The 14,521-nt window shown below is 53.4% G+C and overlaps 1 protein-coding gene across 4 annotated transcripts in view; it reads left to right on the top strand.

The window, feature by feature from the left end:
* The window catches only part of TTC7A (tetratricopeptide repeat domain 7A), a 113,315-nt gene that overhangs the window by 80,267 nt on the left and 18,527 nt on the right, over positions 1-14,521 (top strand). For all 4 annotated transcript variants that reach the window (XM_081069363.1, XM_081069361.1, XM_081069362.1 and 1 more), the window contains 3 exons: positions 6,821-6,937; positions 10,355-10,452; positions 12,245-12,379. In XM_081069363.1, the coding sequence (XP_080925489.1) occupies positions 6,821-6,937; positions 10,355-10,452; positions 12,245-12,379 (350 nt within the window). The remainder of the gene's footprint in view (positions 1-6,820; positions 6,938-10,354; positions 10,453-12,244; positions 12,380-14,521) is intronic.

The following is a 14,521-nucleotide window of genomic DNA, read 5'->3' as shown; positions in this document are numbered from 1 at the left end:
TGACTCAGAGAAGAGCCTGCTTTTTCACTCAATTATGTGTTTTCTGTAAAAATAGAATTTTTCATTAAAATAGCATGGTACAGCCATCAGCCGGAATTACTAATTACTGTCCTTTAAAGAGATAATACCCCCTTTTGTGCATTCGCCACACCTGCTGCCACCCCTTCCCCCAGCATGGATGGCTCCCATGATGGCCAGGAGCCAGAGGGATCAGGCAGACCCGCCCAAGGCCCGTCAAGGAGGTGAACACACAGACGCGGCCAGGAAGAGTGCAGAGTTCCGCAGGACGCCCTGCAACTTTACTTCTGTGCTGCAGCAAAGACCCACTGAGTGACCACTAGGTCAGGCGTTGGGAATACAAAGATAAGAAAGACAGGGTCCCTGCTGGAGCAGAGGATCTGACAGGAAAGACTGATAACGGTGGGGCAAGAGGTCTGGGAGTGACAGCTGACCGTTTCTGAGGGGTGGTTGCGCCAGGCTCTTTACAGGCTCTGTGGCCCTTCGTCCCACCACCACCCTGCTGGGCGGTGCCGTTACTGTCCCTGCTTTGCACAGTAGGTAGAGCTCAGAGAGATGAAGGAACTTGATAGGAAGCGGCAGAGCCTGGAAGCGTACCCGCTTCGTTCGATGCCAAAAGCCATGTTTCTGCATGATGTCCTCCCGTTTAAGGAGGAGTGAGCCAGGGGCAGAGGTGGCTCTCTCAGGTGCATGCTGGTTACCATGTTCAAGTGTTTGTTGTGTATGCTGAGGAATTTTAGAGGGAGCTGCTTTCGGGAACATGAAAGTGAAAAATGAGGCCCCGTCGTACTCGCCGCCCACACTGGCCAAGACCTTCCCTGCAGCAGGTCTGCTCTGCCAACCCCTTTGCACCAAGAGTAGGGTGCTGGGATAAGCAGCCAAGGAGGGGACCCAGGGGAGAATGATCCAAGACTCCTGGGAAGGGGAATGGACAAGACCACCTCTTACCGCAGGACAGTACTCGCTTAGCCAGAGCCACTGCCACAAAAATATCCCCTGTTTACAAAATAATTCTCTTTTTAAAAAACAGGTTTTGGAAAGACTTATGCTCACCCAGTTCTGAGGAGGCTCCCCCTAAGATATTTCCTCTTCATAGCAGTGGAAAGAAATGACTTGTCTTTGTCTCAAATTGGAACAGCTCCAAGTCGCAATCCTTTTGATAGATAATTGCAAGCTGATCATGTCCCTGCCCCAGGAGTGCAGACCAGGCAGCGCCCAGGAAAAGTGGTAGAAGGAAGAGGCAGATGCCAGGCTTACCCAAGCATTCCACTGGGACCCTCCCTCATCAGCCCTGATTGGAGCAGTCGGGAAGATTGACAAAGCTGGTTACCTGTGGTGACACCCAGAGACGCTGACCTCTCTGGTCTCTGTCTTCCCCCGCAGGATGGGGGCTGGCCCAGACAAATTCAAACATACAGGCTCTACAGGGCTGAGATGATTCACGGTTCAGAAAGGGCACCCCCCTCGCTTCCTCCCCACCCTGTGCTGGGCGGTGCAGGTGACGTGGGAGGTGGCAGGTTCCTACTTTGACCAGAGTGCAGTGGTAGATGAGGTATGCTGTGAGGACAGTAGTGGAGGGAGCACCAAGCCTTGGCGTGGGGGCCTGGCTGGGCTGCCAAGGCACTGGTGGCATTCTCAGGAGGGTGTAAGTCTTGGAGAGTGGGCTCGTGGCTTCACTGGGCCTCCCTGCTAGGACCCGGGCGCCCACGCTGTGTCCATGGAATGGAGCTACAGAGAGTGGCAATACCCAGGACTCTGCTCCCTGTCACCCCAGCAGCTTCGCCCCTGGATGGGACAGAGTGCAGGGTGTGTTTACACTGATCCTTGCTCCTTCCCCTTCCCTAGAGAGAACACTCACTTTCACATCTGCCTTTAGATGCAATGGCGTCGCAAGAGCATGCGGCCTTAAAAGACCTCAGTGTTTATTCCACATGGGCTGCCACAGCGTAAAAAACAGGAAAGTGCGACAAGGAAGGTCCAAGATGGCGGATTAGAGTATATGAATCACATATGTACAATTTAAAGAACAGTGGCAGAATGAATAACTACCAAAAACAAACAAACAAAAAAACAGGAAAGTGCTTGCAAGAGGGGATCACCGCCGAGGTTGCCGTGGCTCTCTCTGTACCTCCATCCTCTTCCTTTCCTTTCTCATGCCCATCTTAGGCCCCGGAAGCTACGAGGAAGACGATCTGCCTTGCCTCGCCAAACAGGCCATGAAGCTCAGGGGCTTTTTGAGAGCCTTCAGGGGTACCTGGCCTGGAAACTGCTTTCAAGGGTCTACTAGGCCTATAGTTTCAAAGCAGAAGTCCCTTTCCTGAGCCTCAGGCAAGCCTGTGCTTGAGGACTGAATGCAGCTGTGGGTTCTCAGCTGCTGCTTCAAGGTCACCGCAGTTCGTCTGCAGGATCCCTGGGGCAGACAGGAGACCTCACTCCTATTTCACAGGTCTGGAACCTGTGACATGCCCAGCTGGGCAGCCACAGGGTTGGGACTTTGACTCAGGTTTCTCACTCCTGGGCCCGTGTCTGTCCACTCTGAGTGAGGTCACACTGCAGGGTCTGTGGACAGCACTGTGGTCATTCCTATCCCGCAATGGCTTTTGTCAGGGTGTGAGAGGGCTGCTAAAAATCCAGTATCTGGGCCTTCCTGTCTCAGACTCTCCCTGGTGGTACTGTTGGCTCTGCCTGGGGGACCGTCCTCTGGGATGAAGAGCCCCTAGTCACAAGGAGCCAGGCATCTTCACCTCGTGCCCAGGACTCCCCGTTCCTCCCCAGGCCCTGTACCACTTTGCTTCTGGGCAGCTTAAATTGGAATCAACCATCTCAGTTGCCCGTTGACAGCGTGAATCCAGCCCACTCTGCAGTTACGAAGTAGCAAGTGAGCAGATTCCTCTGCTACCTCCTAGCCAGGAGCCAGCAGTGGGAAGCAGTGCTGTCAGAAAATTGGCTCTGATTTAACACGGATTGCGAGACCTAGAACATGGCCGGATGGTTCTAACAATACATATATTCACAGTACTAAGCTGGCACTGTGTGCTCAGCTCTGTGCCAGGCACTGGGGAAGGTAGGGCACTGTCCTGCAGGTGGGCACCCACGGCAGGGCACAAGATGAATGGTGGTTTTACCACCTGCAGGCCACAGTGTCTGAATTTTAAAATGCTTGATATGAGTTTATCTTCATTATTAAACTCATAAGCCACGTGGCAAAAAGAAATATGTAATGTCATTAAGTGCTAACTGCAGACTGTCTGGGACCTTCGGAGAAGAGCAGGGTGGTTGGTCACACTGGGACTTCTCGGAGCAGGACACCCGGAGCCAATGGATTAAAAGAGTGGGCTTTTTTTGAAAGCCTCAGAATCCTTTCTTCACATGACAAAGTAGATTAAGTATAGAACACAGGTACGCCAGGGCCTGGGCTGGCTGGGGGGGGGGGGCTGGGCAGCCGGGCTTGCTCCTCGTATCCCTCTGCCCCCAAGGCAGCAGCATGGCCCACGCAGGGAGCACAGCATTCTAATGAGGCTGTGGTCCATTTTGTGGGCCCCAAAGTGTCGCCCACCAGCCAGGGTGGCCCACCAGGGCTCTGCCAGCCTTCTGTACTGTTGTTTGAAGAACTGGGTCACCCATCCTGATAGATGGGATGGAGAGAAAACCCTGGAGGTTTGGTGGTCTTAGTCAGAAGAGCAGCAATGTTGCCTCTTCCGAGGGAGGGGAGTTGTTTCCCTGTTGAGAGAGGGGAGAGACGTCAGCGGTGGGTTCGAGGCATGTCAGCAAGTGTGCAGATGACCACATCCCGACGTAGTGAAGGCTCTCCTAGAGAGGTGCGTGTACAGAAAGTCAGAGGGTAACTTCTGGCTAGGAGTTGGCTGGATGTCGCAGGGGGAAGGGCGAGTCCCAGCAGCATGACAACCTGAAGCAGAGCATGGGTGAGCCCAGGAGCCTGTCCTGCAGTTAAGAGAGCTGCCAGTACCCATGTGAGCAGTGCACGGGGGCCCCGAGGTCATGCGGAGGGGTGGCAGGAGAGGAAGGTGGCCACACAGGCATTGGATTGATGTCATGGACAGTCAGGGCGGGGCTCTTTGTTGAGAAAAATCTCTCTGGCGGTGCTGAGCTGTGAGACCAAGGAAATCTCAGGAGCTAATCTGGAGCCTCCCAGGATCTGGGAGTGAAGGATCTGACCAATGGGTGACTGTTGGAGTGCTTGCCCCAGCCCAGAAAGGATGTGGTTGGGTTGAGAAATTCCGCTCTGGGTCACTCATGCTAATGGAATGTCAGCAGCGCGAGGATAACAGCCTGTGTTGGTAGAAGTCACTGTAATGCCAGCTCAGCTTTTGGCCACTTCTGTTCCGGGCACATGGTTGGTCAGGTCTGCCATGGCCCCATCCTGAGTCTCAGGGGTGCAGGGAACGGGGCGGGGAGGGAGGGCGCCTTGGCAGAGCAGGGCCTGCTAACGAGGAGGCATGTTTGAGGAGCTTGGCTATTAGGGGAATGCTGCAGGGCTGGTCTGCCCAGGAGCTGTCCCAGAACCAGCCCAGCCCAGCCCAAGTGACCCTGCCCAGGGGACTCTGCTACCTGGAGGGAGGGGCAGCCTTGGAATGGACTTTTCCCCAACCCCTGCCCCCCACACACACACACAGGGAGAGGCTTTCACTCCTCACCAACACCTGCTGCTCCAGCTGCTGCCCCCCACACACACACTTCTCTTTCCCCGACTCCTAACTATATCGCATCCCCCCCTCCTTTTCATCAAACACCAGCCCCAGCAAGACCCCTTCTCTGTGCTTTCCTAGCAGTGAGTCTGATCCAAAAATACAATGCTTGAGTCTCTGGTCAATGTGTCATGTAGCTCTAATTGTTACCTTGAAGGCAGAAATTGTGTCTTTCACTTCATATTCCCTAAATCAGAGGCTCCTAGTACTTGGGCAGTGTTGGCCCCTTTGAGAATCTGGAAAAAGGAAGTAGGGGCTGGACCAGATCTCCCCAGCAGCCGCCCACACAGGGTGCTGAGACCACGTTTCTGTGAAGGCTACACTGTGGGGACCACCGTGTCTGCCCTGTCACCTTGTAGGCCAGCGGGGCATCCTGAGAGTCTGGGAAGGCTTCCTGAGGGAAGTGGGGTTTAAAGTCTGTCATCGGAGATGGATGCAAATGGAGAGACCGTATGGGGGTGGGGTGGAGTGCCATGTGTGAAGGGGTAGAAAAGGCACGTGGCACATTGGAGGAAAAGTGAGGAAGAAAAACACTTGCCCGAACCTCCTCCTCTGAAAAGCGGACTGGGGCAAATTCCATCCTCTTCACTCCCTCCCAAGTCACAGTCTAAGAAAAACAAGGTGTGAGCAGTGAGGCCATCAAAGTTCTCATGAGCCTGGAGCTCAGGTCTCAGTACAAGGCAGGGGAGGCCAGGGCCCTGAGTGAGGGGAGATCAGAGGGGAAAGCTCCTCGGTGGGCTCCTGGCCTCCCTGTCTGGGTCCTGCCCACTGCTGCAGCCTTAGCTCACAGGGACGCTCCATCTAATACAGGACTCGGCTTCTGTGAGGGCCTGTGTGCCCATCTCAGAAAGGCCGGCAGAACCAGCCTGCGGCAGTCACGTTCAAGGCCTAACCATCCTGTGGGTTTACCCAACAGCGGTGCTGGGAGTAGAAGTGCCTCACTGACCGCCCTGTGAGAACCAGGAGGCTCAGCCTTGTTTGGGCCTCAGCCAGCTTGCCCAGGATGCTGCTGTGTATCCATGTGGCTGACAGTACCCGTGGTAAACAACAAAAACAGTACAGTACTTCCATACTTCCTAAGTGTCCCAGACCTTCCCGGCAACTGAAAATCCAACCCCTAGCACAGCGGGATGTCCAGATCCCGCCGCAGTCGCAGAGAGCCAGTCTTCTAGTTGTCTCTGCTATGTGCTGGGCAGGGGCAGGCAGCCATGGCACCTTCTGTGGCCTGGCTTCCTGGTGGAACCAGCACTTCTCTACCCACCCTCTGTTCGGGCCACATCCCTGCACCATTCTTACATCAGAGGACTTTCGGTTTTCTGGTTGAAAGAGATCCTGAGGTTGCTCTCTCCCTTTGCGCAGTAACTGTGTTCCCAAATGGTGGCCAAGTAAGACTTCATGTAGCTTTAATCCTATTAAATATATAAGGGGAGCTGTCTATTTTAGGAAATTCAACGAAGGCCCTTGACTTTGATAAAGTTAAACACGAGTGTCCTTGTGTATCTCGAGTCAGGAAACAAGTTTGCAATCTAATTGTGGCGAGGTGTTAATTGAGCACCTATTGTGTGCTGGCAAGGAGAAAGCAGAACTCTGACCTTTAGTGACCCTTTTACCAGTTCCTTGCTTAGCCTCTTTCCTTGATTCAGAGTTGCTTTCTGGGTCTGTCTCTTATACGAAGCCCCATCTCAGGCCCATGGGGTTTGTCAGCATAAAGATGGCCACATGTTCAAAGGGGATCTGCAAACAAAGCAAGAGCAGTAACCACACTTCACAGTGCTTCAGAGAGGGTAGGGCAAGATAGGCTATGATGGGGGTGGGGACAAGGGGATGAGCGGTGTGGGCACTGAGGAATGCAGAAGAGTGCTTTGTGCTTTGGCACACTGTATGGAGAAACTGAGGCTCGGAGAATTCAGGTGATCTTGGGGTATGGCCGAGGCCACCATGCTTGTGAGCACTCTGCCTTCTGTGGGCCGGGGAGGTGGGCAGATGGGGGCTGTTCTGGTGGGGCTGAATCCCTTGGGATCCCACCGTGGGAAGAAAACCCTGGGGACCGGGAGCCCCCTTGGGGGCATGCTGATTGCCATTCTCCCTCCCTCCAGCCTGATGTTCACCAAGGTGAAACTGGAGCAGGTACTGAAAGGCCCAGAGGAAGCCCTCGTGACCTGCAGACAAATGTTGCGGCTGTGGCAGACCTTGTACAACTTCTCCCAGCTGGGGTGAGTGGCTGTCGTCATCCCTCGGGTTTGCCAGAGGGTTGACAGGCGGTGGTTGCCAGGGCAACCGCCCACTGCTTAGTAGCCACATGCCTGGCGGGTGGGGGGTGATGAGGTTTGAATGAGAATGTGGGCCTTCCTGCTCCTGGGGCCTTTTTCATCCCTGGTCTAATTTTAACCTTGTGACAATCCTCTGTGAAGTACATAAAGAACCTGTTTAGGAGACTGACATTCAGAGGGGTAAGAAGGAAGAGAAACCATTATTGACCATCTGGGCCAGGTGCTGGGCTTGCTGCTCTGTCTTCCATGTCAGTTGCTTAATCTTAGACATTAGCAGACTTTATTCTTACCCCAGTGGGGAAACTGAGACTCAGGGACCTTATGTAATTTGCCAGAGCTACCTGCCTGGTAATGATAGTGCTGAGGCTTAAACCTGGGTCTCCTGAGTCCCAGCCCATGGAGCCTGTCACTTCTTTCCTAGTTCCATTTGGAAGCTAGAAAAAGAGGAAGCAGAGTTCCTACAGGCACCCCCACTCCTCCTCACTTACCCACTGTCTCTACAAATCCTATCTCCTGCTACAATGCCCAGCCGGCGCTCTGGGTTTTTCCTGGGCAAGAGCAGGGCACTCTTGTCCAGACTGAACCTGCAGAAAGTCTTTGCCCAAATCCCCTGGGATGCTGGGGATTTGAGCCCAAAAAGGGCCTCATGCTAGACTGCTTCTTTCTGATCCTCTGGACCGCACCCCCCCCCCGCACCTCCCCTGCGCTGGGACTGCTGGCTGTTGTCTCCCTAAGGCCTTAGGGAAACCCAACTCTGGTGGATGTACTTGCATTTTTTACAGGGACTCTGAAAGCCTAGAAGACTTTCACAGTCCCCAGAGGCATGTCTCTAATGGTAAAGTTTACAGAAGAGGCACCAGAGTAATCTAATGGAGTAAAACCCTTGGGCCGGATAGGGTCAGCCCTCTCCTGCAGGCCTTTGGGCCTGGAAAATTCCTGGGCAGAGCAGGATCAGTGGGTGGAAGCTGCCAGAAGACTCTGGAGTGAGGGACTCTTCAGAAAGGAAATGGGGAGCCACCTGGCAGCTAGGTGACGTGAGGATGAGGACCAGACTCTGGTATGAGGGGGAGCTGTGTTCAGATACACCTTGCTCTGCAACTTGCTGGCTGTGGCTGCTTGGGCAGGTGCATAACCCGGCTCCCTTTGTGGGAGAAGCTGTGCCTGGAACTGGCAAGGACCACCTCTTAGTGGGACAGCTGGTTACCTGTTCATTCCGGGGGTCTTGATGGGGCACCTCTGAGCTGCAGCCTTGTCTCTGGGCATGTAGGGCTCAGCCTGTGCTCCCTCCGGGGCAGCAGAACTGTGGGGCTGCAGGGGCAGTGGGCTTTGCCTACGGGGCTTTTCAAGTCACCATCCACCCACACACTTATCTCTGATCGGAGGGCCTGGTGGGCCTCCTCCCGTAGGCAGTTCTCCTGAGGAACCTTCAGGGTAGGGCAGGGCTCAGCCAGGCCATATACCTGGAGGCAAATGGTTGGGACCAGGGGCCAGGATCCAATACCCTCGTGGCTTTCCCAAGAAAAAGGAGCTTTCTTTCTCAACCTGGAGCCACAGAGCAGAAACTAGGGCTTGTAACATCTAGTTTGGGGCAGCTAAGGATCAAGGCCAGAATCCACAGCCTGGGGGGCTAGTCTACCCTGCCCCACCCACCGCTGCTTTTGCTTATATACACTGCCCCTTAGGCCCTGCTTAGATACCGTCCTCGGGGCACCTCCTCTCACCCTGCCTCAGATGCTTCCTCTTAGCCTTCTCCATCTGGGTCTTTCCTGATTGCTCGGCTTGGACTGTCTCTTCTCATCTGGCTGTCGGGTTCTTTAGGGCAGGAGCGGTGCTATATGTTGGTCTAGAACCAAGTGGCAAGAGGCCGCGAGATAGGCTGTTTCTGGAGCCTAGGAGAGGCCCCTTCAGGGGCTGGGAGAGCAGGTGGTGAGAAGCGGTATTTGTTGGTCTCCAAGCCAGCACATGCTGGGCACCTGCCCATACTGTCTCATGTGTTGCTCACAGTACCCTCATGAGATCAACATGCTCATGCGCGTTTCAAGATGACACAACTAAGGCCTAGAAACGTTGCTTTGCTGAGGGTCACACAGATAAGAATGGGTGGCCCCATGGTTTGAATCCAGTGTCTGACACTTTGGTACACACTCAGGTGTCTTCCGGGAATGGGAAGAGGGTGTGAGAAGACAGGAAGTAGCCCTGACCCACTGTGTATTTGTGGGTGGTTTTCTCTAATGTCCACAAAGAAGGCTGATGTTCATCCCACTGTTAGGATGGCAAAAATACCCCGGGCCCTGGCAGTCTTTGTGGGACCATCATCTGGCCCCCCTCTGAGGGGAAGAAGCATCTGGCCCCGGCTGGGCCTGCCTTCTCCTCGCCTGGCCTTTTCACCTTGGTCCTCTAAGCTTCCCCGTCAGCAGGTTCAAGGCCACTGGCATCCCCAGCAGGGGGCAGGGGTGACAGTGCTCTGTGTGTGCCCCCGGAAGGGCACAACAAGCTATTCTGCCTTTCTGAGCTGGGGCCTCCCCACTTCCCACTCTGAGAAAAGAGGAACCTCCCTAGCTGTGTGGGAGCTGCAGGGACCTAGAGAATTGGGGAGGGGAAGGAGAATGGGATTGCTATGCTTGTTTATCTGCCATGCCAGGGGCCCCCTTTGACTCTTCTGGGGCCGTGCTGGCAGCCAAGGTAGGGTGCCTGAGGCAGAGTGTGGCATCTGGGCCCTCCTTCCCCGGGGGGTGGGCTGGGGGCACTTCGGGTGACCTGTGAAGACCAGGCTTTCCTTGGAAGCCAGTCCACGATGTTCACTCTGTGCCTGGCCCTTGGGGGAGTTTCTGGCTGGAAAGAGAGAGTTTCTAATCTTCAATATCTGTGGTGCCAGGAGCCATGCTGACAAAGAGCAGGGAAGGAAGGCCAGGGAGCCAGGAGGCTTTCTAGACAGATGAGGGCCACTCAGGCTGGATTCTAAAGGAGGGGTTTGGGGATGGACCAAGAAGAACAGTGAGAACATTCTCGGTGGCTGCAGCATGCGTAAGCGTGTAGCCTTGGGAATGAAACATGGTGACGTTACAGAATGGTGAAGAGACTGATGGTCCCACAGGCACACAGCAGGCAGCGTGTGTATGTGTGTGAGTAATGGGGAATAACATCACGTCCGTTTAGCCTCTGGGGAGAGCCAGATTCTAGCATCCCAAGGCTAAGCCCTGACCTGTCCTGCTGGTTGTCTCCATCCTTCCTAATAGTCCTGGCTTTAGCTCTCTTCTTGGGCCTGAACTGTCGGCCCCAGAGCCTGCCTGGCAGGAGGCTCCCTTGTTCTCCTTGCCAGCCCTCCACTTCACCAAGGCCTGGCCCTTTTTTGCCTTCCAGAGGCCTGGAAAAGGATGGCAGCCTCGGCGAGGGCCTCACACTAAAGAAGCAGAGTGGCATGCACCTGACTCTGCCTGATGCCCATGATGCAGACTCTGGTAAGAACTTGCCCCGTGGGCAGCTGTCCACATGGGCCCACAGCTCGCTCTTCTAGTCTGAGCACACACAGAGAGTGGCATTTGCCTGGCCTGGCTAAATCCACCCCGCTCCTTGCAGGCTACTGCCCAGGGGTCTTGTGCTAAGGAGCCAAGGAGCTGTCCTCGGGCATCGTTCAGGGCCCATGCTGACTCTGGGGCAAAATGGCTGCAGGCCCTGGGGCTGGAGTATGCAAGGGAGGGTCCCTATCTCCTGGACAGGGATAAAAAGGGTGGGGACTGGGGTAGAAAGTTAGCTGTGGAGCACAGAAACCATTTCCCCTTAGGCTAAGGCTCGAGGCCCATGTCTGCCGTCTGCCGTTATAATGTCCTTAATAGTCTGACTACAGTAGGAAGGAATGAGCTGAGCTTATATTTACATCTCAAAACCCAAACTGACTTTTAACTGAGGACCTGATTAAAGCAGAATATTTTCCTCAAAGACAGAATAAGAATTAGTCACAGGAATGAAAGTGTGAGGGAGTCGCATTTAGTGGCATTGCCCATTTTTTCCATTTCTGTGGACATGAACCAAGTTGCACCTTCATTGGGCAGTGACAGTGCTGATTTCCCATGCCAAGCCCAGCTCCTGGCTTGAGAGGTTCGTCTGCAGAGCATGAGCTACATGTGGAGCTGCGGACTCCACAGAGGAAATGGTGAAGGAGGGTGTAGCACCCTTGCAATTGAAGAGGGAAGAACCATGAACAAATTACCATGTTTCCTCCGAAAATAAGACCGGGTCTTATAGTAAGTTTTGCTCCAGAAGACACATTAGGGCTTCTATTCAGGGGATGTCATGCTGAAAAAGCATGCTAGGGCTTAATTTCTACTTAGGTCTTATTTTCAGGGAAACACCTTATTAGGACTGTGTGCACTCCTCTTATAAACTGAAATCATCTGTGGTTTGCCCTGAGGTCTCCTGAGTTTATTGGAACCTTTATTGCCTCTGAGAGAGTGAGAAAAAGTGCTCACATTTCACCTGCATGTGAATTGTAAATGTCAACAGCTCATATATCCTGAACAGGGACCCACGTCACCCAGAACTGCCACTGGGAGAGGTGCTCCAGAGGGCACAGGGTCTGACCTGAGCTGTTACCCAGGGATCCTTCACAGTACAACCACAAATGGCACATTTCTGTAGAGGAAACAGTAATATGCACCTGTGAAAACAGAAAACAAAAATAGCAAAAGGAAGAAAAGAAAAATCACCCATAATTTCACACCCAGACCTTAATAAATGGCCTTCCAGACTTTTTTCCATGCCCATATTTCTTTCTTATAAAACTGTGGTCAGACGCTTTTTCAGCCGGCCTTTTTCACCTGACTGTAGGATGTGAACATCTTTCCGCATTGGGGTCCAGGTTTGCGCATCGTTTCTTGAATGACTGCCTAGTTTTGTATGATTACACCCTCACTCGTGTTTAGTCAGTCCCTGCGATTGGACATTCGGGGCATTTCCAGTGTTACAGGCAGTGGTGAAAAGCATCCCTGACATTTATGATTGTCTTCCTTAGTGACAGACTCCTAGAAGTGGGCTAGCTGCCTGGTTGCCCCTTTGAAAGCTCCTTTCCCTGGCTGTGGGTGAGGGTACAAGGTGTGCCCTTCCTAGTGGCTCTGGGAGCTGCTGGGAAGCCACCTTGCCCTGCCTCAGGATGCCCTGTCTCTCTCCATGGGGCTGCGCAGTCCCTGCTCCTGGAGCCTATAGTGTGTGGCATTCCAACTCTGCTGCTCAGTCCCCTCCCATCTTGCTCTGCAGGCTCTCGGCGGGCATCGTCCATCGCGGCCTCCCGGCTGGAGGAAGCCATGTCCGAGCTGACCATGCCCAGCTCCGTCCTGAAGCAGGGCCCCATGCAGCTGTGGACCACGCTGGAACAGATCTGGCTCCAGGCTGGTGAGTGACCCTGGCCCCGGTGACCCCCCCACTCACCTGCCAGCAGGCCTGCAGGCTCTTTGAGGTGTATCCTGTCCTGGAGAAGAGAGTGTGGGGAGGTGGGGACTCCTGACAAGGCTCACACAGGCTTCACTCCTCATGGAAAGGCCTGGCAATCAGGAACCTGGAACTCTAGTTCCAGCTGTTTCTTCTTTGCTTGGCCCGGGAAAGGTCACTTAATCTGTCTGGCTATGGGTTTCCTCTCTGCCAAATGGGAATGATGCCTGCCTGCCTACTCAGGAGAGGCTCTCTGGCAGCAAACACATACATGAAGGGATGTGAGGAAAGGCAACACAGGGTAGTCTTAGTCTCAAAAACAGGCCCCATCCCTCCTTGCCCACCTTCTCAGTAGAACTAGTTCATACTCCAACCCCAGGAGCTCACAAAATGGCTAAAGAGGTGAGGTGTGGTGGCTCCCAGGAAAGGGAGGTTTAGTGGTAGAGTTCATTGAAGGCAAAGGGCTGGTAACACTAGGGTTGCCATTCAGGAGACAGCCCCTCTTGGTAGCTAATTGGCACTGCTGCCACCGTGGAGTTTGAGGGTCAGTTAGTGTTGGGGAGACAGGCAGCTTCAGAGTCGCACAGAGCTGGGTTCTAATGCCCACTCGCTCCTGCCTGTCCTGATCTATAATGAGCTAATGTGTATGAGACAGTTAGTGCAATGTGGGGCACATAGTAGGTGCTCAGTAAGTGGTGATTGGCTTGTGCTCCGCCCATTGTAGTCAAAGAGGCAGAGCACACCAACAACAATGAGTGTTTCTGATGCTCAGCTAGGGAATGCCAAGGGGTAACTCACTGGAGTGATTGAAAATCTAATGTGACGGTGGTGTGAAAGGTGGCTTAGAGTGAAGTGAGAAAGAACCAAGGCCAGACATGTGCCTGAATGTTGCAAAATGGCAGCAGAATAAAGAGGAAGGTAATAGAATAAGTGGAATCCTAAAAATGCAGCAGGCCCACATGCCTCCTTGACTGAGATCTGCCTAAGTGAAACTCCTCACTGATTATCCTCCTATTCACTCCCTCCCCACCAAGGGAGTGGTGCCGGTAGCCCCAAAGGGGAGACGGAAAAGAGAGCGAAAGGAAATAATCAGTTCCTAGGACATGCAGATTTTACAAGTCAGAGTTAGACTGTGCTTGATTGAGAATCTAAGGTTTCCCGCAGCATGGAGTTCACATATGGACACATTAGCATGCAGTACGCCCCCACTCTTCACCACCGTAGGTTCTGAATCTGGAAGAAAAAAAAAATGGACCAGGATTCAGGCTAGACAGGGAAGCATTTTAATAATGCAAATATTGCCCCAGTTACTATATTCGAGTCCCTCAGGAGGGTAAGGATGTGTGGGAGCTGTGCGCGACGGTCAGCTTGTTGCATCTTAAGTAGGAAGAGGAATGTTGAAAAATCTAGAGGACCCATAGAAAAGGCCTCCTCTTAGGCAAAGATTCCTCTGTCTTTTTCTAAGATATGGAGACATAATGGCTCTGGAGGGGTATGCTGGGGGCTTCACCACCTTCCAGGAATGTATCAGGAGCACAGTGACACAATGCCGGTTACCACTGGAGCTCCCATTTTGTTGGCTCTGCTCTCCAAGGGGTATCACTCTCGTACCTTTGATACAACATGACTCTCCACATTCACATTCTAAGGCATAACCAGGAAGAGTGGGAGAAGGAGACACCTCCTCCCTATAAGGACATATCCTACAATTTGCCCACATCACTGCCCCTCACGATCCATCGGCCAGAACTTAGTCACATGACCACACACGCCTAGCTGCAAAGGATGGTGGGAAATAATCATTATTCTGTGTGTCCATATTCCCCCTTAAAAATCAGGAGATCTGTCATAGAAGAAAGGGAATAAACTGGTGGACAGTTGCCACAGCCAGAAAGGGAAATAAGAACGTGTCCTAGGTCTTTCATTCTGAGCAAGGGAAACTTCTGGAGCAATCTGCACTCGGTGACCCTCTCACCTCCTCTGGCCATCGTCACCAGCAGGCATGTGGAGGGCTGAATGAAGGGCTGCCAGGAGCAGATCACCACGGCAGTGCCTTCTCCCTAACTACCACCCTTCCCCCCACCTGACCCAGCCTAGGAGTGTTGT

This window comes from Rhinolophus hipposideros (genome assembly GCF_964194185.1).
Source record: "Rhinolophus hipposideros genome assembly, chromosome: 12".
Classification (NCBI taxonomy): Eukaryota; Metazoa; Chordata; class Mammalia; order Chiroptera; family Rhinolophidae; genus Rhinolophus; species Rhinolophus hipposideros.
This window is presented reverse-complemented; position numbering and strand designations above follow the sequence as displayed.